General features: G+C 44.1%; 1 protein-coding gene across 1 annotated transcript; it reads left to right on the top strand.

Moving 5' to 3' along the window:
- Window positions 1-3,064: 3,064 nt before the first annotated feature.
- Window positions 3,065-12,676, top strand: SLITRK4 (SLIT and NTRK like family member 4). Its single transcript, XM_066202536.1, has 2 exons — window positions 3,065-3,105; window positions 5,779-12,676. Exon 2 carries the CDS (start codon window positions 5,829-5,831, stop codon window positions 8,340-8,342), a length of 2,514 nt encoding a protein of 837 aa, XP_066058633.1. The 5' UTR covers window positions 3,065-3,105; window positions 5,779-5,828; the 3' UTR covers window positions 8,343-12,676.
- The last annotated feature ends 810 nt before the right edge of the window (window positions 12,677-13,486 follow it).

Below are 13,486 nucleotides of genomic sequence, written 5' to 3'. Positions count from 1 at the left end.
TGCCAGCACAGCTGTGGGAATCTGTGGACAAACACAAACAGTGTCATGGAGCTGGACAACCCCACAGGCTGAGTTCAGAAAGAGAACTGGTGAGAAAACCCACTACCAGCATCATGACCGCTGGATCAAGCCTTCAAGACAAGGTACTGCATCTTAAACTGTGCTTGTAAGTGCTCAGGAACGAGTAGGATGTTTAACTCCTGTTCCCTGTCAGTTCATTTCTCACTCAGAAAACGACTGTGGATGGGAAAACAAAGCGAGTTACTGCACAGAGCTGTCCTCGCCTTCAGCTGCAGCCCCATTTGCATGCGTGGCTTGAGGAAAATGCTCTCCAAGGTCTCCTGCTGTGAGCAGTAGGCTCAGCATCTCAACTGGCCTCTGCATTTTGATGGCTCTGTTACAGGAAGCTTTTTTCCTCCTGACAGACTGTGAAGGCACATAAAGCTCAGTTTCAGCTTCAAGTTCCTGCATCAGCCCAGAATTAAATTGGGAGAGGTAGGTGACCAGGCATGTCTGTGTGCTTAAAAGAAAAGTATTGTTTAGAAGATCTCACAAAAAAATGAGAAAGGAAACAAAAATATAAGCAGGCTCCTGTAATTTCTGAGCGGATTCAATGATGAATGCCAGCAGCCAGGAGTAAAAAGTACTTTTCTCTCCCATGACCTTTTACTTAGATTTGGTGATGACATTATCAACAAGCTAATTGTTGATGTGGCACTGAATGCCACCCTGAGTGTGTGTGCTTGGCTGGGAAGTAGTGTACATCACATTTCTACCTTTTCTTCAGCTACTTCTCTCTGCAGAAAACCCTGCTATGAATCTGTCTGCCTGTTAGCTTTTGCTCTCCTTTTGCTAAGCTGAAGAAGGAATAAACACGTGCTGCTGTGGCAAACAACAGGCAGGGGAGAAAACGAATCTGAGGAGATGAATGAGGTTCCATCACAGTAGGAAATTTAAGAAAAGGTTAGAGATGACATTAAATGAGCACGGTGTGTAGCCTGAGGTAATCCTGTAAACTTCAGGGACCAGACCAGGTACTCCAAGTTGCCCTGTCTGGCTCTGCTGTCTTCCAGTTACTACCTGCCATCAGGCTATGCAGAAAATTTCTCCTGAGAGTCACAGAACCTCAAGCTGGATCTCAGAAAATGGGTGCAACCAAGTGATTCTAGGATGTAACCCTTTAAAGTGTTTTATTCCTGATGAACATCATCACCTTGGATCCAAGTCTATGTTCTACTTTAAATTCCCCTCAATTTGCTCTGGATTGTGGTCCTGACATGAAAGCCTAAATATTTGTGGGTTTGGCATGATGTAGGCTAGGGCAGGTAGCTTAGAAATCACTTAAGATTTGGAGGAGAAGGTATTTTTAGTGACTGAAAATTAGAAACATAAATATATGACATATTGAAACCCTAATAATGAAATTGTGCTGCATAACTATGTTTCCTTCTCGGATAAGTTGTACAAGATCATAAACATGCACCATTGTTAATATCCACCTCTAAAAAACATCCAGAATTGTTTACTTAGAGTGTAATTTCAGTTCTCAAGTACTTATTCATTTCACAGTTTACTCGCTTAAAATACAATATTTTATTATTCTTCCTGTTTGATGTTTAGTTCAGTCTCTAAGTAGTTGTTTGAATGTGGTGGGAGTAGTGATCTCTTTGAAACTGCCAATGTGCTCTTTCACCTACCAAATAAGCAAGAAATTAGTTTAACATCCAGATGAGGTTGCTGATTAAACAAAATGGGCATCTTGATCTTTACACCTGCATTTCTGTGCCTGCTGCTAAAATAGTTATAAACCAGCTATCTTCCTAAATGAATTTTATTCTAGACCTTTGCTCTCTAATTCATTAGTTTATTTAAATAGTGTTGGAAAAATTCAGCTTAAACTATATGCAAATCCTTCTAAACTGGGCCCTTTATACACACACATCCCCTTTTATGTGAACAGTACTTTGTTAATGGCTCCATAATTAAGAGAGTTTACATTTTAAAGACTTCAGTTTTTAATTGGCTGAATATTAATCACAGATCACTTTCAGTTCTGCTGTGATATGCAAATTATTGATGTCTCAGCTGCATTTGTTTTCAGGTATCAGTCTAACCCCATAATGCAAAATAACATTCTGCAATTATTTCAATTAGATGCAGTCAGCCTTCGGAGCAAGCTATTTATTTCATTTCAGTAAATGAAGAAAGCAGTTGCTGTTTCCCATTCCCTGGCGTTTATTGCCCAGATCTAGCACTCACAACCGGTTTGTGTACGGCACATAAACAGTTTTCTAACTGGATCACGTTAGCATCCGTGGTAAAGGACAAGCAGCTGAACTCCCCTTGCAAGATTTCATTTGGTTAACTGACTCTTCTGCCTTGGAATGGGATGTCACCTTGTTTGAGGGTATTCATTACCATTTTAAAGTGTATTATGAAAGGCAGAGTCAATAGGAGTTGTTAATTAGAAGAATCTGCTTAGCACCAGCGCATAACATTTGAGGATTTCTTTTCCATCAGACTGCAGCTGTTACCTAAGCAGAGAAGGAATTTCACCTAACCACAAAGAATGAGATAGACAAAATAGCAGCGTTGTCGTAAGAACGGCTCGGGCTATGTCTCCTCGCAGCGATTTCGCTCCATAATTGCAATTCACATTAAATGCAGCAAATGTTACCATCCTGCCCACTCAGTTTCCACCTCTACTTTTGTTTCAAGCCGGGAGGGGAGATCACCAGAAAAGAGCGGCGGGGAGGAGGAGGGGGGGAGTCTTTTTCTCGCTTTCTCTCTCCTTCTTCCCCCGCTCGGCTCTGCGGCTCCCGGGGGCCGCGCTGGCCCCGTCCCGGCCGCGGGCTGCACTTGTGGCTGCCTCGCCCGCCCATGGCATCCCCGCGGCTCCCGGGGGGCTCCTCCCGTCCCGGGGGGCTCCTCCCGCCCCGCACGCCCCGCCTGGGCTCGGCGGGGGCGCAGCTCCGCGGCTCCCCGGGAAAGGCACCGGCGGCGGCGGCGCGGCGCCTCCGGGCTGCGGGAGAGGCTCCGGCCGCGGCGATGCGCCGGGATTGCTCCCCCAGAGCGGCGTCTCCCTGCCCGCCGGAGCAGCGCTGGGTGCGTGTTGTGTGAGTGTGTGTGAGCGTGTGAGAGCGTGTGTGAGTGTGTGCGGGTGTGCGTGCGGCGGAGGGGAGGGGGCTCTGTGCGCGCAGGGGGTGGGCGAGAGCAGTGCGATGGGAGCGGGCGCCCGTGTGCACAGGGATCCTCTCCCCGCATGTGTGCGGGGGATCGCGGCGGCGGCGGCGGCGGGGCAGGGCTCAGCCGGGCGGCTGCTGCATGCGGCGGAGCCCGCGGGGTTCCGCAGCGCCGGGCTTGCCCTCCTGGCTCCGCTCGCCCCGGAGCCCGCGGGGACAGCGGCGGAGCGCAGCCGAGCGGAGCCGCGGACACCCCCCCGGGCGCCGAGGTAGGGACGGTGCCGGGCTGACCGCGGAGCCGCCGGGAGCATCACCGAGGGCGGCGGGCGCCCGCCGGGCGTGTGAGTGCGGGCGGGGGTGTGGGGGCACGGCGGGGCCGCCTGGACGTTGGCGTTTTCATTTAAGTATCCCGAAGGTTTTTGTTTTCGTTGCTATAATAATTGCCGGTGCTGTTTTAAAGACGACGAGGGGTGGGGGGGGGGTGGGGGGGGGGGAGTTGGGGGGGGGGGGGCGGGGGTGCACACGACGAGGCGACAGTGGCTTCCTGCCGGAGCCTCTCAGCCATCGCGCTCGCCTCTCCTCGCCTCCCGGAGCCCTGGCCAGCGGCACCAGGCGCAGCAGCGCTGCCCTCTCCCCATCCTTCCCGGGAGAGCGGAGCCACCGCGGCCGGGCCGCCCGGAGAAGCCGGTGGAGGTGTGGGAGGGACGGGGCGGGGGGGGGTGGGGGGGGGCAGGATGTGCGCAGTGGGACTGGGGAAGGGGGTGTGTGGATGGATCTGCTGCGGGCTGGACTTTGCGAAGGTACCGGGGCGGGGGGGGCTCGGTGCGTTCAGCGGCGGGGAGCGCGAAGGGACGGCGGAGGGGATGCGGGGCTGCTCCGCCGCGCCGTGCCCGCTCCCGGCCGGGATGTGCGCGCCCTGCCAGCGCTCCTTGCTCTGCCGGGAGCCAGAGGGCGACGGGGCTCCCACGGCAGAGGGGAGCCGGCACCAGCCGAGCCGGATGCGGCAAAAAATTGCGGTAGTGCCGGCAGTGCCGGCCGGGCTCGCCGCCCCGCCGCCAGCCCCGCGCAGCGCCCGCAGCCTGCCCGCCGGGCACCGGCCGGGGGCCCCGCCAGCAGGAGGAATAAGGGACCCGAGCGTGGGCGAGGCAGGGATACGGGAGAACGGCGGCTGCCAGGGGGAGGGAGATGGAGCGGCGGGGGCAGCGGTCCGCCCCTGGGGGCGCGCTGGCCGGGGTCGGGAGCTGCGGGCATCGGCAGCCGCCGCTCCGCTTCTCCCGATAAGCGGCCTCCTTGACCCCTTCGGCCATCCCTTCCTCTCATCCTTCCTTGTCTCTCCTGTGTGCTTTCCATCTCCCTCTTGTCCTTCTTGTCCTGCGGTCTTTCCTCGTCCCTCCTCTCCCCTCCCTTTCAGGTCCCCCGGCGCATCGTCCCCTTGTGTCTCCCCTCCAGCCCGGTTCTCCTCCCTGCAGCTGGCTCCTGCTTTCTCCACTTTTCGTTCTGGCTCCCTCCTGCCAACTCAGTGGCTTCCCACAGCAGGAAATGAAAGGGACAAGTTGGGAAATGGGGGTAATGGGAGGATGGAATGTGTGTGTGCAATGTATTGATTATTGACTGATTTGTTAAAAAAAAAAAAGGGGGAGGGGGAATACTGCCTTATAACTCAGAGGAGATGCTGTGGCTCGAGTTCTTCTGTGTAAAAAATGGCAGCTCAGCTGGCCTGACTATATGCAAAGGGTTCTTATCAATGCCGGAATAAGAGCAAATTATATAATGTTTTAGGGGAAAAAAATAATTCTCAGATTCCAGTAGTGTCAGGCTGGCAGACTGTGACTCTGTTTTGCCCCGCAAGTCAGTGTATTGTTATTCCTGGGGATGGGGCTGTATGCTTGTGCATGCTTCTTCCATGTCTGTGTGCTTCCATTGGTCACCCAGAGCTGATCTTGTTTTGTGGATAGTTTTATTTCTGCAGTCAGTTTACCACCTACTTATTTAAACCAGATATCAGAAGTGACAGAAACAATGTGTGTGCATGCCCATGTAGCCCTTGAGTGAATATCTTTATCACAGTGGTATATCTGTGTGTGTTACTGCTCCAGACATATATACTGAGCATTGGCATTGCTTTTTGTGTCAGCATCTCCGTCCTTTCCATGTTGTGCTGTCCCATTCCAGATGTTTGGGCATGCATAACATCAGCATTTGTGTTTAATATCCCTGAAATGCACAGCAGCATATGAGCAGTGCACAATTGAGGGGAGTAAATATGCATAAAATTGGAATCTCCTTTGGTTATTTTACTTGGTTAGTTATGCATGCTTGGCATGTACAAGGGAGAGAAATACATTTGACAGACCTGAGCGTTATTTGTGTTTGTCTACAGAAATTTACATTCCATGTTTGAAATCATCCCAGCTCCCGTGCATTTGTTTGGTTGTTAAAGCCTTTCATGTTATTTTAAATTCAGTTCTTGTAGTTTGTCTATAATCCTTGGCAGGTACAGTAGCTCAGTGGTATACAATTTCTAACTCAAATGATGGTTTTTGGAACAATGTCAACTGAAAAACGTTTTCTTTTTCTTTCCTTCTTTCTTCTTTAGATTCTTTATCTTTGTTCAGGAGCCTAAGGTTGCTTGCTGATCATAAGAAGATGATTCTGTGGCTCTTTCTGGTTCTGTCATCTCCAGTTTCTTCTACAACTGCAGATGCTGATATATCTGTGGAAATTTGCAATGTTTGCTCCTGTGTGTCAGTTGAGAATGTACTCTATGTCAACTGTGAGAAGGTTGCAGTCTACAGACCAAATCAGCTTAAACCACCATGGTCTAATTTTTACCACCTCAACTTTCAAAACAACCTGCTAATTATTCTATATCCAAATTCCTTTCTTAATTTTACACATGCAGTGTCCTTGCAACTGGGTAATAATAAGTTACAGAACATTGAGGGAGGGGCCTTTATGGGTCTTAGTGCATTAAAGCAGTTGCACTTGAACAACAATGAATTAAAGATTCTCCGGGCTGACACTTTCCTTGGCATAGAGAACTTGGAGTATCTCCAAGCTGACTACAATTTAATCAAGTTTATTGAACGGGGAGCCTTCAATAAGCTTCACAAGCTGAAAGTCCTGATACTTAATGACAATCTGATTTCATTCCTTCCCGATAATATTTTTCGATTTGCTTCTCTAACCCATCTGGATATACGGGGGAATCGAATACAGAAGCTTCCCTACATTGGAGTTCTGGAGCACATCGGGCGGATCGTCGAATTGCAGCTGGAAGACAACCCCTGGAATTGTACCTGTGATTTGTTGCCTTTGAAAGCCTGGCTGGAGAACATGCCCTACAACATCTACATCGGGGAAGCCATCTGTGAGACACCCAGTGACTTGTATGGAAGGCTGCTGAAGGAGACCAACAAGCAGGAGCTGTGCTCCATGGGGACGGGGAGCGATTTTGACGTGCGCATCCTGCCCCCCTCTCAGCTGGAGCCCAGGTACAGCACGCCCAACGGCCACACCACCCAGACATCAGTGCACAGATTAGTCACAAAGCCTCCAAAGACTACAAACCCTTCCAAGATCTCGGGGATAGTAGCAGGCAAAGCGCTGTCCAATCACAATCTCAGTCAGATCGTATCTTACCAGACCAGGGTGCCTCCCTTAACTCCTTGCCCCGTCCCTTGTGTTTGCAAAACTCATCCTTCAGACTTGGGATTAAGCGTGAATTGCCAAGAGAGAAACATAGAATCGATGGCTGAACTCGTACCCAAACCTTTCAATGCCAAGAAACTGCACGTGAATGGCAATTATATCAAGGATGTGGATACTACGGATTTCGCTGAGTTTGAGGGGCTGGATTTGCTGCATTTAGGCAGCAATCGGATCTCAGTGATCAAAGGAGATGTTTTCCGCAACCTTACAAATTTACGGAGATTGTATCTCAATGGCAATCAGATAGAGCGTCTGAGCCCAGAAATGTTCGCTGGCCTCCACAACTTGCAGTATCTGTATTTGGAATACAATGTTATCAAAGAAATCCTAGCAGGCACCTTTGACTTAATGCCAAATTTGCAGTTGCTCTACCTGAACAACAATCTTCTGAGAAGCTTGCCAGCGTATATTTTTGCTGGTGCACCACTTGCTAGACTGAATCTGAGGAACAATCACTTCATGTATTTACCTGTAAGTGGTGTTCTTGATCAGCTAAAATCTCTTACACAAATAGATTTGGAAGGTAATCCGTGGGACTGCACTTGTGATTTAGTTGCTTTGAAACTGTGGCTTGAAAAACTAAATGACGGTATTGTGGTGAAGGAGTTGAAATGTGAAACACCCGTGCAGTTTGCTAACATAGAACTTAAGTCTCTGAAAAATGAGATCCTCTGCCCTAAACTTTTAAACAAGCCATCTGCTCTATTCACTAGTCCCATGCCTGCTGTTATTTTCACAACACCACCAGGACCAGTCCGGAGTCCTCCTGGTGGCCCAGTTCCATTGTCCATCCTAATCCTGAGCATATTGGTTGTGCTGATTTTAACGGTGTTCGTTGCTTTTTGTCTTCTCGTTTTTGTGCTTCGGCGCAACAAAAAACCCACCATAAAGCACGAAGGGATTGGAAACCAGGAGTGCAGTTCTATGCAACTGCAGCTAAGAAAGCACGATCACAAGTCAAACAAAAAAGATGGACTGGGTGCAGAGGCCTTCATTCCTCAAACCATTGAGCAGATGAGCAAAAGTCACACCTGTGGCTTGAAGGAGTCTGAAACAGGCTTCACGTTTGCTGACCCACCAGGGCAAAAAGTCATTCTGAGAAACATGAATGACAAGGAGAAAGATTTGTTGCATGTGGATTCCAGAAAAAGACTTAGCACAATCGATGAACTGGATGAGTTGTTCCCTGGAAGGGATTCCAATGTATTTATTCAGAATTTTCTGGAAAGTAAAAAAGAATACAACAGCATAGGGGTCAGTGGCTTTGAAATACGTTACCCAGAGAAACTGCAAGACAAAAAAAACAAGAAATCTCTAATAGGTGGTAATCATAGTAAAATAGTAGTAGAACAAAGAAAAAGTGAATATTTTGAACTAAAAGCTAAACTTCAAGGTTCACCTGACTACCTACAAGTCCTTGAAGAACAAACAGCTTTGAATAAAATATAGGTCATACAATCTTATTGCCTACAGAGGACATTTATTTAATGATGAAAGTGCCTTTTGTTGACTTTTAACTTCCAAATACTATATTCTATTGATAGGCATAGAGGTATGTACAGGTGTGTCCAAGGGTGTCTGATTAACTGTAGCTGCGTACGATTTGTCAAGTAGAGGAGAATTTCCTTAAATAGATTTTACTCCATAAAGCTCATGCCCTGTGGAATCCTGTAGGGATACTGCAAACTCTATTGCCAAAGGGATGCTTTATACACGTTACACTGAATTTAACCTCAAGAGGCATATATGTTTTGTATCTTAAAATGCAAACCATCGTCTCCTTGTGATTTGTTAGAACAAACACAAGAAACCTGGTACTGATATTTGTACTTCAGCTGGGTCCTTCATCCTGCACGTGGATTTAAGTTGGTGGAACTGGAGTAATCCTTTGATTTGTGGTGTTCTAATGGCACTGTTTAAAGCTTATCTGGAAAGTAACAAGCATGCAAAGAGAGAACATTCAATAGTATGTGTAAATTGGTTACATTTATGGGCTGCATCTTGAAACCACTGGAATTATAATGTTAAATTGTGCAAATATTTGTTTAAAATATACCATGCATTACATACCTATGAAATAAATCTGACCACTTGAAGCATACATGTCTATACAGAAAATTATAAAAAAAGAAAGAAAGAAAGAAAGTAGTTCAAGCTGACTTCTGCAGTATTCGTGACATCTGAAGAAAATATTTGAAATTTATGCAGAATCTGTTCTAAGACTCATCTCCAATTAAAACTAGAGTTCCTTCTCAGTTACGTGAAACTCTTGCAACCCCAACAGGTTGTCCGAAATTGTCAAAGTGCTTACTGTGTGAGCGTAGCAAAAATTATTTTTGTAATATAATTCATATTTATGAAATACTTTGTATACTACATAGGAAAAAAAAATATGTACTCCTTAATATGTATTTAATATGCCTGACTCGTTTTCCTGATCACAATGCATTAATCATTCAGTATAAATAAAACCAGAACAATATACCAAACAGCAACCGGGGATGTAATGTATAGCATCATCCAGAATTAAGTGATCAGATATAATAATATTAATAATAATAATAAAAATTGTTCTGTACTATTCTTGTGAGATTAGCATATCACCTTATTTCAGATTTGTTATCAATGGTGCATTTTAAAATAGGTTGATTCGTTTCTTAGTATTGTGTCCCAGGCAGTTATTTGCCATCAGGTTTTTTTGGTTTTCAGGTCTCTACAGCCTAATCTGAATTCTTTTCACAAGTATTTACAGGAATTCATGCTAAGGGGAGTATTGTTATTGCACATGCAGAAGTTCTCTGTTCTTATCTCTCTGGCTGCTGTTAGTCAGCAAAACCTGATCAGAACAGTGAACAATATGGCAAATCCTGTCTAAGCCCACAGTGCAAAATGGATATAGTGGTCTCGGTTCAGACTGTGTAGCTCATAACGGAGAGTAAAAACTTGCCTTTGTGAGAGCTGAATGTTAACAGCCAGGAGAAAAGGTAGGAGAATGGAAAATCCCCATTGTATCTCACTGATAGATGGTTCTTTGACATGAGAATGGAGGTAAATTGGTAAAGCAACCTACAGCAAATCTATCAGATTAACAAAATTTCTGTGACTTGGTGAGCTTTGGATAAGACCCTCTTATCTCCTTTGCTTTTGGAACCTTTACCCCCCCCCCCACCTTTTATAATCAATACATAAGTCAATTAAGATAGTAGGATATAAACATGAACGTTTCTCATGAATTTGAAGTTAGCAAAAATTAGAGCAAGTCCCAATAATAATACTGTGGAGAAGGCTGTGTCAGCTATTTCCAATATAAACCTCTAATTTCAGGGCTTCATGACACTGAGTTGAAATTTTTATTCTGGAACGATACTTGGCAAACAGCCTGCAGTATATTTTTATCAAAATAGACCCAAAAAAAAAAAAAAAAAAAGCAAAAAAAAAAAAAAAAAGCACTATTTCCTTATTTAAGAGAAAGCAAACAAAACATTTCTCTACTTTCAGACATTTGTTTATGCTCTTTTGGCTTAAGAAAGAGGGTGGTTTTATTATTTTTTTTTCTCCGTACTGCAAAGTACATACATGACTTCAGATAATAAAATGACGAGAGACAAATTAATGGCTGAGTTTCTTTCAAAGAGCTGCATCTATCCATGCACAATAATTAACTTAATTCAGAATGTCATGGGGATTTTGAGGACAGGGATGCTGCGTGCACACTCAGCTCTGCCATAAAAAGCTCCTGGTTGGCCAATGATGCAATGCATGGTTTGGATGAGAACGTGTGAGTTTATTGTCTGTGGGTTAAGGAGGGTCCATGATGCACTGACCAGCTGGGCTCTTCTGGATCCTGCTGAGGATGACCCAGGTCCCTGGGTCTGCTCTGCACAGTGCTCTGTGTCCTTGAGGGTGTGTCCAAATTCCCTGGGGTTTGCCAAAGCAGAACATGTCTGACACACTCGGTGCATTGTCACTGGCATGTCCTGTATGATTCCTCCTGAGAATAATTTGGAAGTAATTTGAAGTTATTTGAAATTTGGATTTGTGTGTCCAAGTTCCCTGGGGTTTGCCCAAGCAGGACGTGTCTGACACACTCGGTGTGTTGTCACTGGCATGTCCTGTGTGATCCTCCTGAGAGGAATGTGCCAAAAATATTAAAAATAGCAAGTATGGAAATACTTCTAAGTGATGAAAAAACTGATGTGCTTATGACTTGTGCTGCCCTGAGTCAAAAGAACACTGATAAATGATAATACCTTCCTCAGGTAAAAAAAAAAATGAGGGTTTTTTTTTGTTTTATTTTGTGTTTTGAGGTTTTCTGGTGATGTTCCTTCTGGTTTATTGCTTTGTTGTTGTTGTTGTTGTTGTTTTTTAATTTGTTTGAGGTTTTTTTTTTTTGTTTTGGAGTGGTGTATTCTGTTTGCTGATCAAAAGAACTGAACCGTTATGCTGTACCATTACACTGGGTCAGAGTTTTCTGATCCCCGGGGCCCCAGTTGCAGTAAAGCATTTCACCCCCACCTAAATCATGTGCAGAGGAAATCTAAATCATGTTCCTGAGGTAATAATTAGATACCTGCCCAAGAGTGGGGCTTAGCTAGAGTTTTGTCATTGCCTTCAGAAGAAGCCAGCTCAGACCCATTGTATATAATCCATAGAGCCCAGTGACTCCTCTGGGGTTATGCAGTTGGGTGTAGGTTCACCAGCATCACCAGTAAAGGTTGCACAAATCTGGACCTCCCTGTAGAAATTGTCCCTCAGTGTTTTACGATGTACGGTGCAATATGTAGGCATAATAGTGTGAGTGAAGAATGCAGAAGCTGGCGAAGACACTATTTTTTCCTGTGGAGTTGTTACTTTGAATGGCAACCTGAGTTTGTTTTCTCCATGTTTTGAAGCGGTGTATGTGTCTGCGCAGCAGTTTCAGTGTGATGTCCATTCAAATCTCTGGTCAGTCTTTCTGAGAAGGTGACTCTTGGGTGTGGCTTAACGGGTCTGTCTGTTCATTTTATTGGTTTGAGTGGCCACGCTTGTAAAATGGCTGTTAAGACCCATAAACTAAACCAGTGAAGGTGTTGGCATAATCTGTTGTCTCCATTGTATTATAAAAAAGTTTCCATTTTTAAAAATGAAATCAATAAAGTGTAATCGTTTCCTTGAAAAAGAAAAAAAGGATTGTGCAGTTTTATCAGAGAGCAAATACCGCGGTGCAAGAACACAAGAACAGGTGATTTATGTTTTGCATTGAGTGTTCAAGATTGACAATAATGCAGCAATCTAGTATAAATATATATTTTTAAATGCTTTTTTTTTTAAGCCATAATGATGATATAAATTATAAAGGCATGGCCTTGTGAATAATGTTAACAAATGTTTCAGAATCAAGAAAAAACATCCAGAACTTGATGGTGGTATAATATCTATAATATCTTTTGCATGATTTGTATGTTGATATTGTATGAAATGAGCACAGTGAGACTTTTTTTTTTTTTTTTTTTTTTGGTTGCATCCAAAGAGTTAGGAAGGAAATATAACAAGAATGTATTTATAATCACTCTATTTTGAAATAAAGTAAAGAAAACAAAATGTATTGGCTTTACCCTGTTTTGATCATTATTATTTTAGGTTAGTTTATAATTAAGACAGTTGCTTACAACATCTAGTCCAATGTAAAACACAGAAACCTATTGTTTATTAATTTTGTTTGCCTTCATCAACATCAAAATACTAGTCAGTGTTGACTTCAAAATTTGTATGAAATATTAATAAAATTGTTTGGTACTATTGTATTTCTGAAACTAGACTTTGTTAAGTGCCTGTCATATTTTGTTTTGGATTATCTGTATATGGATGAGAAGGAATGTGTAAAGCAGTTATGCAGTAATGTTTTCTAACCACCTCAACAATTTGTTGTATTTTAGAAAGTTTTTCTCCTCTTCTGTTGTGCAACAAAATCTTCCTTTTCCCTGTTATGCAAATAATCCCTCCAAAGCCAATGTTTGGGGGTTTTTTTATTTTTCCATTATTACGACAAACAGAATTTAGTTTTTAGTTGGATTCTCAATTCTTCAACCCAGAAGTGCTTAGAGGAACAATTACATAATGTTAGGGGCATTTGCTTTGATTCTGCTCTCTTATTATTAGTCATTTTCAATGGCAGCTTTTCAGAGAAAAGAAAAGTCAATTTGTCCTTAGAAGAAGCAAAACCACCAATCCATCTACCTTTTCATTTGGTTTAGGTTAGTTTTACAACTGAAAGTTGCAAAGACACCTTTATGTAGTTTACCTTCCAAATTTATATTTTGTAGTTAAAATGGTTTACAAAGCCTCATAAAAATCTTCATGGCAAGGGAGAAGAGCAGGAGCAGAATTACATTTAGATTAAACATTCCCTGTTGTGCAGGGTTTAACATGCATTATAATGGCAGTGAATGAGAATCAGAATGGGATATGGAGTGGAAAATCAGGACTTGATACAGATTTTTTTTTTTCACTTCTAGTTGAAGTGTAACATTAGGAAGGTTGGTGTGTGGCACTAGTTGAGAAAGGCCTACATATAATATTCCATATAATTTCTTTTGAAAGAAAAACTCAGGAAC

This window comes from Chamaea fasciata, unplaced genomic scaffold, assembly GCF_029207755.1.
Source record: "Chamaea fasciata isolate MVZ Bird 193981 ecotype frontalis unplaced genomic scaffold, bChaFas1.0.hap1 SCAF_22, whole genome shotgun sequence".
NCBI classification, from domain to species: Eukaryota; Metazoa; Chordata; class Aves; order Passeriformes; family Sylviidae; genus Chamaea; species Chamaea fasciata.
This window is presented reverse-complemented; position numbering and strand designations above follow the sequence as displayed.